This window comes from Equus asinus, chromosome 8, assembly GCF_041296235.1.
Source record: "Equus asinus isolate D_3611 breed Donkey chromosome 8, EquAss-T2T_v2, whole genome shotgun sequence".
Taxonomy (NCBI): Eukaryota; Metazoa; Chordata; class Mammalia; order Perissodactyla; family Equidae; genus Equus; species Equus asinus.
The window spans coordinates 14,973,895-14,994,767 of NC_091797.1; the positions used below are offsets into that span (position 1 = coordinate 14,973,895).

The 20,873-nt window shown below is 38.6% G+C and overlaps 1 protein-coding gene across 7 annotated transcripts in view; it reads left to right on the forward strand.

Annotated features, from left to right (window-relative positions):
* PKHD1 (PKHD1 ciliary IPT domain containing fibrocystin/polyductin) overlaps window positions 1–20,873 on the forward strand; it is a 416,955-nt gene that overhangs the window by 369,874 nt on the left and 26,208 nt on the right. For 6 of the 7 annotated variants that reach the window (XM_044776842.2, XM_044776843.2, XM_070514775.1 and 3 more), the window contains 3 exons: window positions 3,481–4,495; window positions 14,814–14,949; window positions 15,964–16,051. In XM_044776842.2, coding sequence (XP_044632777.2) covers window positions 3,481–4,495; window positions 14,814–14,949; window positions 15,964–16,051 — 1,239 coding nt within the window. Of the gene's footprint in view, window positions 1–3,480; window positions 4,496–14,813; window positions 14,950–15,963; window positions 16,052–20,873 lie in introns of those variants that run through there. The other variant, XR_006532025.2, reaches the window with a different exon arrangement.

Consider the following 20,873-nt stretch of genomic DNA (forward strand, 5'->3'; position numbering starts at 1 on the left):
ATAAATATATTTATTTTTTGATATTTATTTATTTGCTATGTTAGCTTTGGAAGACACTTGCCATCAGGAATAGAAGTAAAGAAAGAAAAGCCCATGGGGCCGGCCCAGTGGCAGAGTGGTTGAGTTTGTGCCCTCTGCTACAGAGGCCTGTGGTTCATGAGTTCAGAGCCTGGGTGTGGACCTACACACCACTCATCAAGCCATGCTGTGGCGGTGTCCCACATACGAAATAGAGGAAGACTGGCACAGATGTTAGCTCATGGACAGTCTTCCTCAGGCAAAAAGAGGAAGGTTGGCAACAGGTGTTAGCTCAGGGCTGACCTTCCTCACAAAAGAGAGAAAGAAAAACTCACATTTCTGCATATATATTTATTTAATAAATTAGTGAATTAACAAGACAAAAATGTTTTGCCACAACAGAATCTTTTCGTGGACAAATCAAGTATGTGATTCAAGAACAGAAGAAAATTCTGTGACTATAATTAGCCATAATTTCAATCTTATGTTTTCATGTGAAACAGTTGGATTTCTCGCAGTATTTAGTTTTCATTCATTAGCATCAATTCAGGGGACAATTCTCAGAATAACCTTTTGTAATGTACTCTGTTATTATTGTTGTGGTGAGTTGGTTTAAAATGTATTCCAGCTATAGAACAATAATCTTATAGCTAGACACCTGGCAAAGAATAGATAAAAATTATTTGACAAACAGGAGTTTCGAAAAGATCAATATGTATCAATCAAGTAATACATAGTAAGGAGCATCTACTGTGTTTTAGATAGTGTGTTAAGCCCTGTGGTAATTTAAATATGAGATGTAGTACCTGGCCTTGAAAAATAATCTCTTAAGGACAGCCTACTAAGTTTATGTAATTTATCAAAGTACGTATAGTTACTTAAAAGCAGAGACTGAGAATCACATCAACTAAGAGAATGATTATTTTATTTAGGGAGAGTTCCAAGAATTTAGCAATCTATAGAGATGACTTTAAAAGACATTGTATGTCCTGGATGAGAAGCAAGAAGAGCAAAGTCAGGGATCTATAAAACTGGGTGGAATGTGAATGATTAATCAATGGCATCAACATGACTGGAAAAAAGTATGTAAAAAGAAGGAGAGGGAGCTGTAGAGTTTAGAAAAGAGGAACCAGTGTGATTCAAGGATTTTCCACGAGGGAAGGCCACCTAACTATCTCATTTGAAAAGGCTATACCTGCAGTAGAGGTTGGTGCATCAGGGTCTCGAAGCACAATTTCCATGGCTATTAAGATCAATTAATTCCTTTCATATGGTTTCCATGTTTTGAAGACAATTCTTTTTTTTTTCTTTATTTTTCCTGCTTTATCTCCCCAAACCCCCCCGTACACAGTTGTATATCTTAGTTGCAGGTCCTTCTAGTTGTGGGATGTGGGACGTCACCTCAACGTGGCCTGACGAGTGGTGCCATGTCCGCGCCCAGGATCGAACCCTGGGCCGCCGCAGCGGAGCGCGCAAACTTAACCACTCGGCCACGGAGCCCACCCTGAAGACAATTCTTGGTTTAACAATAGCACTTCCATATTACATGACCATAGGGAGAAAGACACTATGTAAAAGTGACCATTTTTTAATATTTGATAATTAAATCTCTGTTTAAATTAATAACTTAGTATTCAATTTACTGAATTAAATTTCTTTAAGAGACAGAGCACTTCAAATTTTCTATTTTTATCTTGTGTCAGTTTTCAAGGAATTTGTCTATTTCATCTAAGTCATTGAACGTGTGGGCATAAAGTTCGTTTGTAACAGTCTCTTTACCTTGGTCTGTAGAATCTGTAGGAATAATCCTTCTTTCATTCCTGAAATCGAGGATTTGTGCTTTTTCTTTTTATCTTGATGGTTAATCAATTTGTCAATATTTTCCAGGAATCACGTTTTAGCTTTGTTCACTTTCTCTAGGTTTTTGTTTGTTTTCTATTTTATTGATTTCTACTGTTATATTTATTATTTCCTTGCTTCTACTTACTTTGCATTTGCTTTGTTCTTTTTCTAAATTCGTAAGGTAGTACCAGAAGGCATTGCAATCAGATAATTCTTTTCTTGTAATTTAAGCATTTAACATTATCAATTTCCTTCAAAGCACTGTTTTCACTGCATCCCACAAATTTTGATAATGCTAAAATTTCATTATCATTCAGTTTGAAATATTTTACAATATAGCTTGTAATTCTGACCATTATTATTGTTGATATTATTGTTGAGGCTCAAGTAAACCATGAGCCCTACTCCTGAAGCAACATTTTGGTAATTAAATGTATTTTTATCATAGGAGCTTTGGCACAGTTTCCTAATCATATCATATGGAAGGAAGGATGTAGGAGGAGGCTAGATCATGTTCAAATGTAGTACATCCTGCATTCATAACAGTTCAATTTTTTATTCTTCCAATTCTTAAGTTGCTTTAATGAACTAGTACTAAGCAAATTAAAATATCCAGAAAACAATACAAGCCAATTTTGTGAATATCAATTTTAAATCAATGGAACTTTTTGTTTTTTGGAAGGTAAAATATTCCTGTGGATTCAGAACAAGCACTACTCCAGGCTCATAGATAGGAGGATTGGGAATAATGGATTGGGAATACTGGATAACGCTGTTTCTTTAAGTGTTTTCATTAGCTCCCATCATTCTCAACTTGGGCTCTATTTAATGTCACAACTCCTCAAATTACTACTGTCTTCTTTTCCCCTTCTTCTATTTCTTTCATTTTCATGTTTAGAAAAAAAGAAAGCATGAGGGGCTGGCCCCATAGTTGAGGGGTTGGGTCCGCATGCTCTGCTTTGGTGGCCCAGGGTTTCGCTGGTTCGGATCCTGGGTGGAGACACGGCACCACTCATCAGGCCATGTTGAGACGGCATCCCACATAGCACAACCAGAAGGACCTACAACTAGAATATACAACTATGTACTGGGGGCCTTTGGGAAAAAGAATAAAAAAGAAAAGGGAAAGCTTGAGAAAAAAATTATATAGTCTGACATCCAAACTCTTTCACAATCTGGTCACAATATATTGCTTTATTTTAATATATCTTCATAAATTCTCTGTTCCAGCCCCTCAATCTACTTCTTTTCCCATTGACTCGAATATTATTACCGCCTCCTCTCGTATCGTTTTTCCATTATGGAGGCCTTAATTCTTCTTTTTTCCTAATTATTTTACTCATTCAATATGTTTTACACTTAGCTATTGCATCCATCATTAATTTTAAATAGCATATATTATGTAAGATATACATTTAAATTATATTAAACGGCTGTTATTTATTGTGTGTATCTTTCCACATTTTGCCCCAGACTTCTTGCATTCTCAGTAGCGAGCACACTTAAATGTTGAATAAATATTTCATGAGTTTATAGATGATGATAAGAGCGAGGGATTGCAAATCGTCTTTGAGAGATTGTGGTTCATATGTCTCTTGTTTATTTTCCTTTATTTTATAGGTACATTTAGAGAAGAACAGAAATGCATATACCGACCCCTGATACAAGGCTACATCTGCAAACAGACTGACCAAGTGATCTTAATTCTTGACAATGCTGATGCCACTTGGGCAATGCGCAAGTTATATCCAGTTGTATCTGTGACTAGCGGTTTCGTTGACACCTTTAGTAGTGTAAATGCCAATACTCCCTGCTCTACTTCAGGATCTGTATCTACTTTCTATTCCATTTTACCTACCAGGGAAATCACCAAGGTCTGCTTTGTGGATCAGACTCCTCAAGTTTTGCGTTTTTTTCTATTGGGGAACAAAAGTACTTCCAAGCTTCTCTTAGCTGTATTCTACCATGAACTCCAGAGCCCCCAGGTTTTCTTAGGGGGAAGTTTCATTCCACCCAGTCTAGTTCAATCAACTTCCTCATTGCTGGATAAGCCTATTGGTTCCAACTATTTCAGCATCATAGATAACCTCTTATATGTTGTCCTACAAGGAGAGGAGCCCATTGAAATACGCTCAGATGCTTCCCTTCATTTGGTCCTCACTGTGATGTTTTCAATCCTAGAAAAAGGCTGGGAAGTCATGTTCCTTGAAAGACTAACTGAATTCCTGCAGATTGGCCAAGACCAAATCAGATTTACTCATGAGATGCCTGGCAATGAAGCAACCTTAAAGGCCATTGCTGACAGTAGAACAAAGAGAAAGCGCAATTGCCCAACTGTGACTTGTGCCAATCATTATAGAGCTGGTCGACGTAGACCTCTCATGATAGAAATGAGCTCACATAGGGTCCCACCACCAACCACTACGGAACCTATCTCAAAAGTGATGGTCATTGAAATTGGGGATCTGCCAACAGTAAAAAGCACTGGACCGATTCCATCTTTATCAAGCAACAAACTACAGAATTTGGCTCACCAGATCATCACTGCTCAACAGACTGGACTACTAGAGAATGTTCTGAATATGACTATTGGGGGGTTAATGGTGACTCAATCAAAGGGAGTCACTGGATATGGGTAAGTACTAATTATAATAACATCCAAATGAGGACTGATTTCTTGGGTGAATATTGCAAATGTCAATCTACTTATGCTGAATCACATAATCTGCCTGCTTCTTAAGATAAGAATAAAACTTTAAAAAGTCATTTATAAACTTACATTCTCAATTTTAAAATTCTTTATTAAATCCATATTCTTCATGATTATTCTACTTCCTGGGTGGTTGAGGACATTATATTTTGGTACCTTAAGGTGAAAAGCATGTAGAAAGAGATTTTTCTAAAACAACTTGTTTTCTATTCATTTGTTCATTCTTTTATGTATGTAATGAATTTAAGCAGTGGGCTAAATTCTGGGTTTACTGAGGTGAAACAGATATGATCTTTGCCTTAAGGGACAAAGTCACTACCTATCACAGTTTCATAGAGCTGTGAGCTAAAACTTGAGTACTGAGGGAGGTGATAATAATTCTGCCTGTAGGGACAGGGGAAGGCACTTAGATTTAGGAAAGTTTTGGAGGCATGACCAGGAGTTTGCTAGGCAAAAACAGTGACCCTGATTGGGTCTTAATCCAGGATTAACTGAGGTATTAACCAAGGATTATCAGCCCTGTAAAGGATGTCTTTGTCAAATTGTGTGAGGCAGGAACATCACTGCTGCCAGCTATGTTTATGGCACAGACTTGTGTAGGATCTGTGATGTCCTTTGTGCTCTGTTATTCTGACTGTACAAGCTGATATTTTGAAGTCCTCAACCAGGTTTCTGTTCAATACACAATTCATAAGTAAATTTATGGGGCTGGCCCCATGGTCAAGTGGTTAAATTCGCATGCTCCACTTCGGCGGGCCAGGGTTACGCCAGTTCGGATCCTGGGCGTGGACCTAGTGCCAATCATCAGGCCATGCTGAGGCGGTGTCCCACATAGCACAACTAGAAGGACCTGCAACTAGAATATACAACTATTACTAGGGGGCTTTAGGGAGAAGAAGGAGAAGAAGAAGGTAAAAAAAAGGTTGGCAACAGATGTTAGCTTAGGTGCCAATCTTAAAAAAACCAATTTCTCATCACAAGAAAAAAAAATTTTAAAAAAAAGTAAATTTACCTGAATATTTCCCTTCACTTAGTAAATGAAGAAGTATTTGAAGTACACAAGAAGGGAAGGCAAGTTGAAATTACTCTCAATTTTAGAGATTGTGTTAGCCAAGCGATGAGTTGACCAGCCCAAGTTCGTCAAGACTTCTATCATGAGGTCAAGACTCTTCAAGTCCCAAGCTCCACTTTCTAGAAGATGCAAAGGAACGAAAAGATGCCCCAGACTGAAAGACGATTTGATCTTCTCATAATGCTTAGGAAACATAAATAAAACTAACCATCTCACAAACGCATGCTGTTTGGTTATAGAGGGCTCAAGATGGGCAAACATGGACATTACTTATAAATATGTCACCACCACTGGTGCACATTTTGAGTTGATATTGGGTCTCTGAAATAGGTAAAATTATTTAGATTCTGAGCTATATTACTAGGTACAATTTTACAAATTGATATTCCTTTAGATTATTCTGCCACTGCTTTTTCATCTTATTTATGGTGGTGCTAACAAATAAGCAGTTAAGATTCCATGGGTATTAGTTCCTTCTATACAACCATCTCCAATTGATGTGGGCTTCACTATAAAATCAAAAGTAAAAACAAAAAAAGACACCTTTACATTTTGAGGCATATTCGACTAATACGTTGATTGCCTTTTTATACACAGAGCAACATATCCAAATGAAAACTTAGCTAGTGTTTTTGTATCGTATTTTACCTGTCTTTACAATGGAGATAGGTGTTCTTCTTCCATACATGACATTAAGATGTATGGAAGATACGAAAATAAATCTCAAACAAGTTTTTCTTTTTTGGATCCTGGTTGATGTGAAGGGCTTTGGGAATTGTTAGCTTAGAATTGAAAAGTATCCCTAGTTACATGATTGCTCATAATCTATTAAATCTTGAATATTTTTAACAAGCACCAAACCTTTACCGTGTTACTGATGTTATTATGATATTGTGCATGGTAACACAACAATCAGAAATCTGCAAATCGATGCTGATGCATCTTAGCACATGTTTAAATATATTTTCTTTCCTTTGGCCCAATTTCATTGAGATCCTATTGAGTTGTGATAAGTATATTATATTTATGGGTGACGAGGGAGAAAAAGGGCCAGTCCATTGCTAAATTTCATTTAGATTTTACAGTACTGAGCTTTCCTAATAGGTTATCATTCCAAAATGACTGATTTTTATATTATATATCAAAAAAGACTCAGTGAATATTTAGCCTTTAACTACAAGGAGAGAAAAGTCAAAGAGTAGAAGCAGTGGAGGTGAGGCAGAGGAAATCGAGCAGAGAGTGGACGCAGCACAAGCTTAGGCACACACACATACATGTGTGGGATATCATTCTATCGTGAAGAAAGGAAACAGCTTCAGAGAAAAGATCATCTTTATTGTCCTCCATCCTTTATAGCCATCAAGTTTTCACTTTTGACTCAGATGTTTCTGATTTAATGAGAAACTGCTGAGCATGTGTATTATACCATCGATTTTCTGTTGGGATGTGTTATATCCCTCATCTCTCTCTGTTTCTCTAGTATTTTAAGAGAGATTTTCTAGACAAGAGGCCAAAAGCAAATCTTCTGAAGATAAGGAAAGGCTGCTTCTTAACTATATCTGAATAAGTCTCTGCAGACTGAGAAATGCCATGTCCTAAGGGACTGAATGAGAATTAGCAATGTTTCCCATGGTCCTAAGAATTACTCAGCAGGGTAAACAACCCTGAAGCCCTGTGCAGGCCCCAAGGCTAGTCTTGTTTCCTTCAACTTTGATCAGTGTCAGTTGGGACTTCCATTGAACTCACTGGAGAGCCATTGACAAGCTAATGAATTGACCTTGAGACAGCAGAAATTAGTCTAGAATGCAGGCCTCTCAGTGAAAAGCACCAAAGATGTTCCTGAGAGGTTCACTCTTGTGAATTTAGTGGGGTTGCATGCATTTCAACAAATTGAGGCCATATTGGACATTTACTTTTCACCTGCTTTCGAAAAGCTACCAACTTCTGCTTTGTGGGGAGAAATGGTGTGCTGTCTACACTTTAAGTAAATAATGCACAGTGAATTGTCCTCTCCTTATCTTTATCTTCCTCTAGGGGCATCTGGATTTCAGCTTCCTTTGCTTGGCTAAGTTAATTCCGTGAACCTGTTTTCCATCTTGCAAAGCTTGGTTGACCTCTGTTGTCAGTTGTCTTCTCCTCTCCTGCCTTCTTTATCCTTGTTGATTGGCACCATTTTTACTTTTTAAGTAATTTCAGTGAAGTTGAGGGAACAGAGATAAACATAGTTTCAATCTGCCCTTTTTAAACTGGGGGTTTCCCATGGGGGTCTTATTTCTATATTCTGTCTTTTTTTCTGGAATCCTAGCAGGATACATTTTATATTGCTTCCCTTCCTTTCAATAGAAAGTTAATTTTTGCTCTCTTTAATTTTTTCCCCCTCATTTCTCTTCTTCTCCCTCCCTTTCTCCTGCTTCATTAAAAAGAAAAAACCCTCTAAATAATATTCTTTGTCATACAGTAAAATTAAATATGTCTGTATCTTTTATGGAAGTTTAGTTATTGAAATGCCAAAGTTATTTGTGGTTGGCAGAATTTCTAACATGACCTCCCAAAGATGTACTGCCCTAACCCCAGGAACCTAGGAATAAGATGAGAGAGCACTTCTACGAATACACTGTTATGTTGCACAGTTGACATTAGGATAGAGAAAATATCCAGGATTATCAAGATGGGCCCAGTCAAACACATGAGCCCTTAAACGAGGAGAGCTTTCTCCTGCTGTGGCAGAAGAAGACAGAAAAGGAAAGCAGAGAGATCTAACATGTGAGAAGGACTTGAGTGTCTCTGCTTTTAAGATGGAAGGGGCTGCATGAGAAGACTTGTGGGTGTACTCTATGAGTAGAGAGTGGACCTTAGCTGACAGCCAGCAAGGAAGCAGGGACCTCAATTCTACAGCCACAAGGACATGAATCCTACCAACAATCTGAACAGTTGTTGAAGTGAATTCTTCCTGAGAGCCCCACAGAAGCCGTGAACCCACCCAAGCCTTTCTGGAATCTTGACCCACATCCTGGAGATAATAAATTTGTGCTATTTTAAGCCACTAAGTTTGTGGTAATTTGTGATGCAGCAACAGAAAACTAACATGCTATCTCACATAAAGGTCTTTGTTTGTGACATTGCCCCGGACCTTGGGCCCTGAAAACAGTTATCGTGAGGGTGGGCATGACACTATGGGAGTGCATACCTGTGTGTGTGTTCCCATCGCATTAGTATCTTTTTAAGTTCCCTTGCTCTGGGTAAGGAGCACCCTGACTTGGAATAGAGAAGAAAACTGGGAGAGACAATTGGTGAGACAAGTCTACTGGCACTCGGTTTATTTAGCATCTTCTTTTGTGCAACTTCTCCATGCCCCCTGGGTTCCTGCTTTCTAGGAAGCAACTGTTTGGAGTATCAAGGACAGAATATTTCTGTCAACACAAGAGGATGTTCTTCCTAAGAGTGGCAGGATCATCCTGAAAGAGATTCCTGTACTGCAGCTTGTCTCTTTCCTCCCTCATGGCCAAACCATAGCTTTGCTGTTGAAGACTATTTCTGCACCTTTTTTTCTTTTCACTATAATACAAATTCACTATTTTGTTGAGTGAGGTGGATAGCAAAGTTGTCATAATGGTATTTCATATACATGGCTTTGTGGGAAAATGGGATGCTCTGTATAAGCAAACTTTCCACAATTAAAAATTGTTCCTTTTATCACTACACTTTTTAAAAGCCTTCATCTCTTAAACTTAAAAAAAATATTATCCAGCTTTATTAAATGGGGACTAACATACCATTCACATTATTATTGATGATTCATGGTCATCATTAAAACTAGCATTTATTTCACAGCCCTGTTTCTGCAGTGACGCCCATAGGGACCACTGTTCTTATACTGAATGGCCCCAGACCACTAAATCTTGGATTCTACTTCTGCCGTTTATATTTTTTCCACTATTTCCTTATAAACAGGATGTTAATTGTGATCTATTGCTGCCATCGACACATCTGTATCCAACAGTTTCCCACCAACATGGATATGTAATTGTAATTCCAAAATTGAACGGCACCACCTTAAAATCAAGTAATTTAAGATTTATGTACAAATGGTGAAGTTGTAGGTAAATATAATAAAGCCTCCTGAAAACTTACATTTCAATGTTTTTCATTTCCCAAACATTAATTGAACAGTTATTATGTCCAAAAAATTATAATTGTGGCTCGTGTGGAAATCTAGAGATTTTAAAATTAATCAATAGGCAAAAAAATGTTATGCAATTATTTAATATGTTATATTAAATCTCATTATTCTATATCTGTTACAAAGAAATCATTAATTTAATATGAAGCTGCTTAACCATTAATCTAGTTTTTCATAAAATTAACTTAAATGTTATTTCTATCTGTATAATATTCATTAGGTGGTCAAGACTTCAACCTTCTATTATATTTCCAAGAGTACCTAAGCACAATGTCATGAAGAACAAACGATCATTCTAGGGGCCAGCATGGTAGCGGAGTGGTTAAGTGTGCATGCTCTGCTTCGGTGGGCCAGGGTTCACAGGTTCAGATCCCAGGGGCAGACCTATACACTGCTCATCAAGCCATGCTGTAACGGCATCCCACATACAAAGTAGAGGAACAGTGGCACAGATTTTAGCTCAGGGACAAACTTCCTCAAGCAAAAGGGGGAAGATTGGCAATGGAGGTTAGCTCAGGGCCAATCTTCCTCACCAAAAAAAAAAAAAAAATCATTCTATATTTGTTGCGAATAGGGAAATGTAACCTGCTTGGCTTCTCTACTACTCAAATACTCCTGTGTAACCAATGTCCTGTATTAAATTTCTTCCATAAAAAAGATCTTGAGTGATTCCTGTTTTCCTGGTCAGACTATGACTGCTACAGCACACCAATACAAACATGAAATTTTGAATATTTTGTATATGATCTTAAAAAAATGTATTCAGAATTACCATTGACCCAGATAAATTATTCATGCTATATTTATTATAACATATTATTTTAAATGATTTACCAACTAGAATGCTTAGGTTTTCACCCTGAATTGACCTTCTTGGAAGATGTGCTGTGTTTTTTACTCTGTGTCTTTGTACACTGCTGGCGCACTGCAACCTACACTTAGGGTTACTCAAATCTCATTTTGAAATGAATAGTTTGAAAAACCACAAGAGTTTAATGATAAGTATTAGAGCATAGCAGTAAGCACGCCGATTGAGGAGTATACCAGAACTTGAAGTTGGCCGGGCCAAGATAGGTGGTGGGTTTCCAGAGGCGTTTAGTGACCTAATTGCAGAGGAAGAGTGTGTTGGGTACTGACTTGTCATAGTATTACTATAGTAACAGCTATTGGGTGCTTACAATGTGCCAGGATTGGCACCACTATGCTATCGTGTCAGAAGGGAACCATTGGGTCATAAGACATTTCTTCCCTCTTTGGAGTTGCGGTCACTGAGGACATCTGGCTAGGTTTAATAGGGAGCATAGGGACTATGAAACAAATAAAATGGTATTTGCCAACTCTGAAAGATAACCAGGAAAGTCATTCTTGCCCTACAAACTATATGGAAGAATGTTCCTGAGGGACAGAGGTCACCGTGTTCTGTTTATCTTTTTGTATCTCGCAGTGACTTGAATGATGTTTGTATGTAGTAGGAGGGTTAACATATGTTAAAGTGAATTGACTAGAGAACTTACTTTCTTCTTCCAGGATATAGAATCTCTCAAATTCCCTTGGAATTCAAGTCCCCTAATGGTGCGTGTAGATTCTGCCCTATCTAGCTTATTGAAAACAAGAGTGATTGAAAATGCGTGGGACACCCTGGAATGTTTAATCAAAACATCAGGCTCTTTTACAGGAACCTGTCTTAGTAGCTTTCAGGAGATGAATGCTAAAGAGGGACTGAGGAAGTACCTGTAACCCCCACACTCCCTCAGCTACCGCCAGAGGTCCCGCCCACAGGCAGCTTTCATTGATAGCATTTATTTGTTTGTTTGTTTGCTGGGTTTGCTATGCAGATAGAAATAATCGCCTCCTCCACAGGGTGAGCATTTCAGATGTGGCAGATCGAAAAGCAAGACTCGGAGTGAATAGTGGTGATCTCTAAACTGGGACATTTCTTTAATCTCTTCATCTTTCTCTTTTAACCACACTTAAGCATAGAAGGGAAAAAAAAATTCTTTCACATACCTGACTGGGTATTGGACGCTGTTGGCTGGTGGTTAAAACTGGGAGGGTTGGAGGGAACTTTCCTCCCCCATTTTTTAAAGTTTGGCTGTGGGTCCTCCTGCCTGCAGGCTACAGTCACATTAGTGCTTGGAAATTGGATAACGACAGCACAATGACAAATCCAGGTTGCTTGCAATAAGTTGCTAATCCCTTTGCTTTAATATCGGAGCAGCGTATAATGATGTTTGGACATCACTCCAGTTTACTGACGACCCCACTGGGGCCAGCAATAGAACCTTACAACCGTCTAACAAGGCGTCAGGTGACTCCCGTCGTCACAGCAACGGACACTGGAATCTAATCTTCCCTCCATCCCTTCTAGCACCCAATAACGCCTAGATTATATAAGTGGCTCATCATTGCTTGGTAACTTGAATCAATTAACGTTAATTCGCACAATGCTATGATGTATTGTGATCACTTTCATTTCAGGGAAGGGGGAGAAATTGCTATAAGTCACCTAAAATGAGGTTGTCTGTGGTGCTGAGGTATTAATTGGGTGTCCATATTAAATGCAAAAGGAGCCCCATCGTGAAAGGAAAGTGGATGAGTGACTCTCTTGGCTGCTATTGACCTATCAGAAGAAGACAGTGCCCTTTTCCTTTGCCTTTATCTATTACAGTTTTCCCTATTGCGTGTCAAGTTGATGTATTATAAAAAATTCATTTGGTGACCTTTCACCCCCTTAGCAGATTAAACAATTTCACTTCGATGGCATCATTAACAGGACCCTGCATTTAATGATGATTTCTCTAAAAGGCCACGGAGATTCGATTTTAAGCTAACAGATTTATTGCACTATTATAACATATCGTAAAAAACTGTATCACCTACGGTCAGGTTTTAGGATAGAAACTGCTTAAGAGTTTATGTGGAGCTTAAAGTGGTATTACCTTGGGATATGCTCCAGCAGCAAGTCTCTGACCTCCAGTGCGATGCTGTTTACATTTAATAAGAGATGTTTGCTCACAATAAACTTTAAAGTGTGTCAGCGACAGCCCTTTCAGTGGGGGTTCAGGCCGTCAGTTCCCATCCCCTCGTCTCTAGACATCAATGTACTTATGTCAGGATCCTTGAGAGTCTTTCAGTTTCTGTAACCCACGCTGCTAGCCTGCATCCTGTCCCACATCACAAAGCACTGAAGAAATAGGGTAAGAGAGAAACAGGATCTGGTAACAATGTTAGATTTTCCAGTAGCCTATGACCCATAGAAAGATAGAATTAATAGCACGGATTTAAAAAATCTGATTTAAATTGTTCCATTTAAAAAAAAAAGAAAAAAGAAGCCTTACGCTCTCAGGCTAAGGAAACTAATAATTGGTGATTAGGCTAGGGTAGGTTGCATTCCCAGTGAGTGATTCTAGCTGAGAGGTCAGGACCTTAGGTGGTAGATGACCGAAGGGGATCCTTAGGACCGCATATGCCCACTCTGCCCCCATTTCCCAGGATTCTCAGGGGAGATAGAAATTGCTTCCTATAGAAACTTCATAGTTCGTGATCCACTCTATTTGCTCTTCCACTGTTTCCTCTTTTGAGGACTAATTGTCACCTTTACTTGACATCAACCCTCCATGTTAAATAAATATTTTATCCTTTTCTTCTCACATAAGAAAAAAAATAAAAGGCTTGAGAATAAAATAGTTGACTCATAAGCATTTAATTGAGGGCAGAGTAAGCTACTTTTTTTGCTTGTTTGTTTTAAATCAAAGCGTTGTTAGACCTGACCTGGGCTGTTTTGGGCATAAGTCACCAAGAGATGCTCTATGTTAGGGCAATATATGTGATATATGATGTCTCCACATCTCCGTTTAAGTGCTAAAAATCAGTTGCATGCTATGATGTGTAATACACAATAGGCTAATGGGACAATAGATATATAATCTATAATGTTGTTTTAATAAAGGTATCTTGCTCATCAAAAATACCAAAGCTCTGGGAAAAAGATCTTTTCAGGTATCATGAACTATATAACCATTTTCTTTTCTTTTCTATTTATTTCATTTTATTGCTAAGTCTCATCAGCAATTAATGTGCTTGAAAGTGGTGAAAACAGTACAGCTCGTTGGTTAACTGCTCGATACCTTGGCCACACACTTACTATTTCTAATACCTTTGGCAAGTTCCTTCAGCCCTTTTGGACATCAGTTTCTTCATATGTGAGTCAGAATACCTACCTCATAGTGTCATTTTAAGGATGCAATAGGTTCATACGTGGAAAGCTTAGAATAGTACCTGGTACACCGTAAGTGCTTGGCTTATATTAATTGTAAGTATTATTTTCCCTAAGGCTTTCCTTCAATTAAAATAAATTAATCAATTAATCCCACAGTGATTGAACCTATTTAGTGCAAGCACACCGTGGAGAATGTAAATATGAAAAGGTGGTTGTAGGATTCAGTGAGCTGTTCCCTGAACAACAGTGCTGTGCGGGAGCTTGCTCTCATGCATCTCTTCCCAATTCTTTTCAGCGACGTCATCTTGGTACCACAGAATCAGCCCTGATGGGAGTTTGTGTGCCCTGGAAACTGGAAAACTCTACAAATCAGGGCCTTTTCAGGGAGAGCTGGTTTACTAGCATACTACTGAACATATCCCACCTTCTAACTATTTTAGTCTAAGTTCCCTCTCTGAGGCTTTTTTTGGGCCCGATGTTAATAAACTGTGTTAAAAATCTAAGTTCATAATTTGTGCTTCTCCTCTGTCATCACACAAACATACACCCAGTCCGTCCTTTACTTTGTCTAAGCAAACATATAAAACAAATATAAAACTATTCTTGGGTTATAAGATTATGTTGGCGATACAGTGTATTACTAAGTTCTAGAAACAAAGGCGAATGTGAATATTTCCACTGGTAATAATGTCTTATGGAAAATAGCCACTGCAGTGATATTTGTAATCTTACGGATGCATTCTTTTTTTTTTTTTTTTTTAACATGTGCCAGAAATACAAGCAGCTTTAAAACTGGGAACTTGATATATATTCGGCCCTATGCTCTTTCAGTCCTGGTCCAACCTTCAGATGGAGAAGTAGGAAAAGAACTTCCAGTACAACCACAACTGGTTTTTCTGGATAAGCAGGTAACTTGTTCACAGGTAACAGTCTTTCTTTCGAGCCAGGTAGCATGCTGTGTTCAGCACATTTTAGATTTCATCATGTTGATACACATTTACAGAATGCCCACTGTGTGACATTTGCTGCACTTCGAAATTCTTATGACTCTTGTCATTTTCCTTCCATGTCACAGCCTGCTTTCCTCCCACTTTCTATGACTGTCCAGAATTTAATTAAGGGTAAAAATATAATTCTGATACTTTTCCTCCCCAAGCAAATTCTTGAAGGAGATCTCTCATATCTTCTCAGAAATCTAGCCTTCTCAAAGAAGTATATCTATATCTGAAGAAGTAATTTCATATGCTAATGAAGGAATTTATGCCATCACATCTGCATCATAGTTTTATGTTATTTTTAATGATTTCTCTTGTATGTGGTTAAGTAAATCATCAATAAGAGGCTTCTGTGCTTAATTCTAATTTCAGTGTCCACAGCCTCTGATTCTATTTTATGGTTTCTATATTTACTAAAGTCGAGGGAAAAAAAAGTGAAATATGATAGTTAAATCAGCTTTCCACTCTTTATTTTAAAAATAATTTTTTTTGAAAAAATTACTTTTTGCGAAGGGCAGAAGGCCATGGGACTGAGGTCCACTCTTGGAAACCTGTCACTTTGGATCTAGTCTGGCCCTCACTTGACTCTCTCGTGTTTTCTTCTCCTGATCTTTCCTTCCTTATTAACCTTAGCACATAATGCCACTCTTCTCTCCTATAAACTCAGCTTCCTTACTCCTCTCCACTGCTCTGCCCCAATTTTTCCTGCAGTAATCTCCCTTCTCTTCTGTCATTAAGCTAAATTTGATTATTCTTAACAAGAGAAAATTTTTTTTTATCATTTTATATCCTTTGCATATTATTTCTATTGAATATGTCCTTTATAAAAGATTCTATCTGAATTCTCTTTTTTTAGATAACTTCCCCAAATTCTCTTCTGAATCCATCTTTTTCTTTCTTTCTTTCTTTCTTTTTCCCTATTTCCAGAATCGGAGAGTAGAGTCCTTGGGCACCCCCTCAGAGCCGTGGGCTGTTTCTATTTCCCTGGAAGGGACATCAGACTCCGTTCTGAAAGGTAGGCATCTGTGACATTCAGCGACCTGTTACTACTGCCTCTGCACAGAAGATGCTTGCGACCATTAGGAATTCACAGCAAGGTTGGTAATACTCAGCATCTTCCATGATTTGGAAGAAGCCTCTCTCATCCCAGTCTACGATGCCAGTGTCTGTGAAAGGGAAGATTGAGCTGGCAGTAAACACCTAGAGAACGACCTCCTCCTCTCCCTTCCCCTGCGTGATGAAGGAGCATTCTGTTCATACCCATATCCTCAATATGGTGTAAGGGAAAGGGCATGGACACTTCAGCTGGGTCTCAAATCCCAGCTTGCTATGCACTACTCAGCCCTCTGAAGACAAAAGATTCTCCGGGACAGTGTCATGGACTGGCCCAGGGAGCAATTCACATGTACAAAGTAGTTTCTATGGGGAAACAGAAAAACTCACTCTCAATGTGATGAAGAATAAATGTGATGGCAAAAGCAAAGCACCTGGCACAGAGCAGGCCCTCAGAGTTCACTGTCCCCTCTCCATCTTTCTTTGCCCTCTCTTACCTTCCAGCTCAATGCCAGTACCACTGCTCGCTTCATTTACATTCCTGGAGCTTGTGCACATGAAAATCAAAATAGGTATCATTTAAAGTGCAGACTCTTAGGCCTTGGCCCAGGACAGTTTGATTACATATCCCTCAGAGAGGCCCAGGAATGTGTGTTTGAGGGCCCGGCCTGGGAAGAAACAAGCAGGTACGACATGGTTTTTATAGGAAAAATGGTTCCTAAGTTCTGAATTCTGTCTATCTGACAAAAAAACTCCAAACAAAAACCAAAAAATCCTCTTGAAATACAACCTACTCAAAGATATAAGAAGACTCACCCCGCCCCCTGCCCCAGTGGGCTGTGACAGGTTAGGAACTCAGAATCCCCAAGGGTTAGTCCTGGCACTGCCACTGGTTTGTCTTGTCTTTGATTTGGAGCTTTAAAAGTGCACATTATTTTATTATGAAATAGTTCAATCATTATGCTTTAAAACAGCTCAAAATGTGATCCACAGAAAATATTTTAAGGAGAATGTGTTTGAGAAGCAGAAACAGGCAAAGGAGTCTAGTGACTGAGGGAGTTAAAGGGAGGAAGTGAAGTCAGAGGGGTGGGCTGGAGCCCGACAACAGAGGTGAGTTTGGACTCTACTCTCATGACAGGCAAAGCCGTTGGAGGGCTGTAAGCAGGCTGTGAGAAGGTCTGCCTTACATGTTTAGAAGACTACCCTGTTCCGTGGAGGGTGGGATAGAGAAGAACAAGAGTGAACCTAGCAGTCCAGTTGAGAAGTGATCACAGCAGGCCAGGCAAGAGATGATGGTGGAGATCAAAGTGTGGGGATTCAGAGCATCTTTTAGAACTAACATCAATAGCATGTAGTGGGAATAAAGGAAACAAGGACTTAAGGCTGACTTTTGGATTCTGACCTTGATGTATTGGGTGGATACTGATGTTATTTACTGAAATGGAAAAGACTAGAGGAGGAGAAAGAGACAAGAGTTTTGATGAGGAGAAACAGAAAAAGGTAAGTAGGAACTGGCTTTTGGGCCAACTTAAGACAGAGGTCTTTTCATATGTGTGATGAAAGTTTGAAGACAACAGGAATGATCGGTTTCTGGTTTATGATCATTCCAATTTGTGTTTCAGAGTGTCAAAAGGGCTTTCTGTTCTTATCTGCCCCCACTCTAGTCCCCCACACAAATGATTAACCATGTTCCTACTAGAGGCCTCCTGTATGTGTGCAGTCCAGGAGGACATCTCCCAGCACGCGGATCTTTCCTGAGATCCTCAATGCTCCATGCACAGGGGGGTCTTGTCTCAAAGAGTGTCCTCTTGGTCCTCAAAGCACCCAAGGATTCTCCCTCCTGTTATGGGTGGGATTGTGTACATCCCTCTCATTTGAGGGACTCCTAGTCACACACAATCACAGTTTAATTCCGGGGTTCACTCTGAAGTGAAGAGAAATTTCTTTTGTATCAACTTAATACAATCCAGAACAGAGGGTCCACTGGGGCATTCTGAAATCAACTCCTATATTCCAATAGCGGCCAGAGATTATCACAGTCTGGAAAAGGGGACCTGTTAAGTCCCTTTAATCCCTCTAACCAATTACAGTGAGAAAATTAGGAAAGGGTGCTGAGAATTCAAACTGATTACAAATTATTTTTAAGATAGGTCATGAATAATATTCTCATAAAGGAGAGCATCCACTGCCACTCCCCAAACCTCTAACCCAGACAGCCCTTTTCACAAAGCTTTACAGGGCAGTCTAGAAGAATAGAACCAATGGATTTACCTTGTCTGCATGAATTCAGAATTTCTGAATAATTCTAACAAGGAGCTAGATCAAAGTAAACCTCTGAACTAAGCATTGTACTGCTGTTTTAGATTAGAAAGACTTTCCTAAATATTAGCTCAGTTGTGGTTTGAAAATAATAAATGTTTTCAAAATATGCATAGTAAATAAAGATTATAAATATATCCTTTAGTATTGGTAAAACAAACAAAAAAAGAGAATAGCAATTATGTTTTAGGTACAAGCGTCTCTTATGACCAGGATATTTGCATATCATAATGGGGAAAGAAGCAAGCAATCTGGTTACTTTTGCCAAGCCCTCTTTCTAGAAATATGGTTTTAAGTATTGGCCATTTATGCAGAGTTACTGCTGTCAGGGTAATACAGCACCCTTTGAAACTTGTTGGTGACATGTTGAAAGACAGATTCCTTACCAATGAATCACTGACAATTTTAGGTTGGTATGGTCTGTTTTGTATGATCTGTTTTGTCACTATTGTCCTCTCTGGAAGATTCAGTAGGAAAGTATGAGGAATGAACTGAGGTTGTCTTCTATGCATGCATTTTTTTTTGGTATCATAAAGTAGGGAAAAAATTTTGTGTAGTTTTCTGTCTTTAGAATGCCCGCATCACCAAAACACCCTATTTTATATGATTGAAAGTATCTCTTGAAGCCATCATGAAATACTTCTCCTTAACTTCAGAAAGAATGGAACCAAAACCATTTGGGATGGAATACCTAACTTATTCTCAATGTTTTCTGGAGAAGAAAAAACAGCAACAACAAAACTATATATGTCTAGTCTAAATTGTTCATTCTACAATTTAACTTCATGTTCTTTTGTCTCGGGAGATCCTCCTTGGTAAAAATATGTTATAATCTATTAACAAAAAGTGGATTTATTCCCTCAAAGATTATTATTTAAGGGCCCTTTAGATCCTTTGGTATTTAATTATAGATTCTAGCTGTAGGAAAAAATATGTTCTTAATATTTAAAAAAATAAAGTCTCAACATTAATGGACTAATAGTTTGGTAGTGTGTATGACTAGGGGTGAGAGGGATAGTTGAGGGGAGAATTGAGGCTGAAAAGGTATTTTAGAAACCACACTTGCTGCAGACACACATTCAGGTAGCATTCCCTGGTAGCCGTGTAATCAATTTCAATCTTGCTTCAAATCCAACAGCCCATCTCAACCCATTGTTTACACCAGCTTGATCAGGGAGCCTGTCAATGGCATTTCTGTATTTTACACTTTGCCATTGCAGGGATGGGATGAACCCTGGAGTAATGTACTGTACTTGGCAGCAACTGCCTCAGCTTTGGGGCACATATGCTTCAAATCTGAGAATATCATAGATATATATGGGAATCTTTGTAGAGATCTCTGAGGCAAGCTGGTATTTAACACAAAAGCAAACCCATTTGGAGCTAAAGCACTTTCCATTAGGCAGTTTGACGGCTGTTCTACGAGGCAGACTCACTGTGCTCCACGGACACATTTCGATTAAATGCTGCTTTGTATTCCTCCAAAGATTGGAACAATAAGGACGTTTGTCAAAGGAAAACTGCAGCAAACGATTTCATGTTGAACATCTGTACTCTGCGGTTCATTGTTTGCAAGAGTTTATTGACCATAATTTTGATGCATATAGGTTTTAAAGAGTATAAACTGCATTTATCTTGGGCGCCTATCATTTATTTGAGTCTTGGCTTATTTATTTCCATTTTTCTGGGCATTTTATTTATTTTGGGACTCTGACGAGATGAAGGAAAAGATGTTTCTGAAAAAGGAAGTTTTAGTTAGCTCTGCAAAATTGATGAGGAAAGACAATGTTTTCACAAAAAGGATTGAGCAATTGGATTGAAAAATGTAACTCTAAGCATATTATATCTTTATGATACCTTTCAGCCTTAAAGATCTCAAACGAATTTATAAACTTTAAGACCACTCTCCTTTCTCATTGTCCATCAAACCAATCATGGTGACATTTCCAGAGTGAAATGTAGCAGCTGTTAATTAGCAAAGTAATTTGAGGATAGTGGAGTCAGAAGACTAATTAATGGCATTGTGAATGTGGTCCTGAGTTAAGTTCTTTCTTTCACTTTATAAATGGACGGCCTAATGTTAGAAGATGTAAGCTTTCTGTTTTGCATTTCATGCAGGAAAACCATAGCCCAGGCAATCCAAGGTGCTAAATCAAGGTAGCCTTTATCAGTCATGATTCGATGCATTGCCGTGGTCCTCATCTATTGGCTTAATTCTGCTACCATATAAATTATAGATCCCTTGACTAGAAGAGAGGCAGAGCCTAGAAACTGTTGACCTGGAAGGATGACTTGCTTTCTTGAGAGATATTTAATAAGAAAACAGTCAATATATAGTGGCGGTTAAGAATTGAAATCAAGTATATTTGAGCTATCACCCAAGCACCAGGTAATGTAACCTTTTACGAGCCTATTTCCTAATCTATAGCATATAGATAGTAGCATATATTATAGGGTTGTTGTGT